At 48.4% G+C, this 2,815-nt stretch overlaps 1 protein-coding gene across 1 annotated transcript in view; it reads left to right on the plus strand.

The window, feature by feature from the left end:
• Window positions 1-1,669, plus strand: part of LOC140184986 (probable G-protein coupled receptor 139) — a 24,785-nt gene extending 23,116 nt beyond the window's left edge. Inside the window, exon 4 of the mRNA XM_072238218.1 lies at window positions 762-1,669. Coding sequence (XP_072094319.1) covers window positions 762-1,669 — 908 coding nt within the window. The remainder of the gene's footprint in view (window positions 1-761) is intronic.
• The last annotated feature ends 1,146 nt before the right edge of the window (window positions 1,670-2,815 follow it).

A 2,815-nucleotide genomic window follows, 5' to 3' on the forward strand; every position in this document is an offset into this window, starting at 1 on the left:
ACACTGTTCCGGACATCTGACTGCGGCAGCGAGTTTGAATTCCTCTCCCCGCTTCCCTGTGCCGGATTCAGTGGGAGGCGTCATGTCTGTCTGTGAGGTTGTGTCAGGCTGCGCTGCATCTGTTGGAATCAGTCCATGTTCTGTTGTAAAGTCAGTGAGGTTCCGGAATAGGAAACAAATTCGGGAATGCTGGAAACACGGAGTCCCAAACAGTTTGTATGGGAAGAGAAACCGGTTAACACTTGTGCCAGAGGCCTCTCTGAGAACAGTTCTGAAAGAGAGATACTTTAACTATTTTCCAATATTTTGTTTTGTCTGGATGACTGTTTGTAGCGTTTCCTGTTTTTGTTCCGTCCATCGGCTGTTCGGTAGCTGACAGGGGTCACTATGGAAGTTGTTGATTGTCTAATGGAAGAATTCCGCCATCAGCGTCCGGATTTATTCATTTCAGCCAGACGAGACGCGGAAGGTGCCGGTAGAAATTGTTCCATCAAGTATTGGCCCTGAGGAGTTAGTTACCCAGTTTTAGCTCTCCGCTGTCAGTCCACATTGAGGAAATCAGCGAGGAATCCATATTCGGATCATACTGACTTCATTTTACTGTGTAAATTCCTTCTCTGTCCCGCCAGCTCTGCGCCCTCTCTCGACCCTCCCACCGCTAAATGTAACAATAAAGTGGAAATATCACAGGATCCCCTCAAACTGCCGCTTTGGTTTCTGCTCAGCATTTTCTCAACTTGCTGTTCCTGTCTCTCTTCCAGCGAACTTGGTGGCGATTGTGATCCTCTCCCGGGGAAAGTGCGGACTCTCCAAATGTGTCACTCGCTACCTGGTCGGAATGGCAGCGGCCGATCTCCTGGTCGTTATCTCGCATCCGCTGCTGAGCTGGACTGCTCTGATTTATTTTCCCCGATCGTTCCTGTTCATTACTCCTGTGTGCAGAGTCATTCTATGGTTGATTTCTGCGAGCACTGTGACCTCAGTCTGGCTGACTGTCGCTTTCACCGTCGATCGATTTGTGGCTATTTGCTGTGAGAAGCTGAAAACAAGATATTGCACCGAGAGAACGGCGGCTGTGGTTATCGGGACAGTGAGTGTGCTGGCCTGTTTGGAGGGAGTCCCCTGGAGCTTTGCATTTGGGCCTCGGGAAATAATTAATGGTGTTCCCTGGGATTGTGTTTATACACCGAGCTTCACAAACTCTCCCTCATGGGCGGCATTTGATATGTTTCATCTCATTTTAACCCCTTGTCTCCCATTCTTTCTGATTTTACTGTTGAATATTCTGACTGTCAGGCGGATTCTAGCGGCCAGTCGAGCCCGCAGGGGGCTCCGGGGACAAAAGAGTGGAGAGAATGACAAGGACCGGGAGACGGAGAACCGACGCAAATCCATCGTTTTGCTCTTCAGCATAACCGGTAGTTTCATACTGTTGTGGGGAACACGGGTGATATTTTCTGTCTATAAACGGATTTCAATGGCTTTTTTTGGTTCTGTCACGGATCCCCGTTACATCACCGGACACACAGCGGACATGCTGCAGGTTCTCAGTCCCTGCACCAACACGTGTATTTACGCCGTGACTCAGAGCAAATTCCGAGAGGAAATGAAGAATGCGGTGAAATACCCAATGCATCGGATTTTTAAATTCATAAAACGTGGGAACTAAATACTGTAAAGTATTACAATTCAGCTGCCTTCATGCTCCCTATTCTCTCCCCCCAGTTGTTGGTAAATGGAAATAATGTGATAAACAGACTGACAGAATAAACACGAGAGATTCTGCATTCGCTCAAAATACAAAGCAACACGCACAAAATCAGATCCTGATGAAGGGTCTCGCCACGAAACGTCGACTGTTTACTCTGTTCCTCACACAGAAAGCTGGAGGAACTCAGCAGGCCAGGCAGCAGCGATGGAGAAGAGTAGAATGTCAACTTCTTTATGACGAGTCCGCTGATCAGAGTCCTGTTAACTGTTTACTATTTTCCATCTTGTGTGTTGCTTTAGAGTGAAATAAATCTGTTTACAGCTGATCACTGGCCTCACCAGAGAAATCTCTTTTGCGCCTCACGTCCCGCCCTGTTAAATTGAGGCTTGGGGCGAACCTGCTGCCCAGTTCTGACAAAACCGCCTGATCGTGGAGTATATTTTCGTCTCTATCAACCACTCCTGCTCCCATTATAACATTTCCATTCCTTCACCCTGTTATTTTCCTGTTTTACAATTGAAGACAAAGTCCCGTCACCGTCACTTGTCTCTCTGTGAGAGATAGAGAGATGGAGAAAGTGAGCGCGAGCAGGAGGGAGCGCGAGGACTGAGGGCGCAGACGCGAGAGAGAATGAGACATCGCGAGGAAATGGCGCGCGGGAGAGCGCGCGAGGGAGAGGGCGCGAAGGAGAGCGCGCGGGGGAGCGCGCGAGGGACAGGGCGCGAAGAAGATGTGGTGAGAGTGAGCGCGAGGGAATGGGCGTGTGAGAGAGGCAGAGGAAATAGAATGAGAGAGAGAGAGAGAGAGAGAGGGAGAGAGAGAGGGAGAGGGAGAGAGAGAGAGAAAGAGAGAGAGAGAGTGAGAGAGAGAGAGGGGGGGGGAGAGGGAGAGAGAGATGGAAAACAAAGGTGTGACATTCATTGCCGGATTTGTGGTTCCGCTCTATCACTGCGATTGGCTTCTTTAGAGGATGATAAGCATTATTTTTAATTATATACAGCTACTACTTTAGACATTAGTTATTTTGTTAGTTCTAAAATTTAAAATCCGACGTGTTTTAACAAATTGCGAGTTTCAATACGTGTGGAGTTTCCTTTGTTTGCG

Source organism: Mobula birostris, chromosome 20 (genome assembly GCF_030028105.1).
Source record: "Mobula birostris isolate sMobBir1 chromosome 20, sMobBir1.hap1, whole genome shotgun sequence".
NCBI lineage: Eukaryota > Metazoa > Chordata > Chondrichthyes > Myliobatiformes > Myliobatidae > Mobula > Mobula birostris.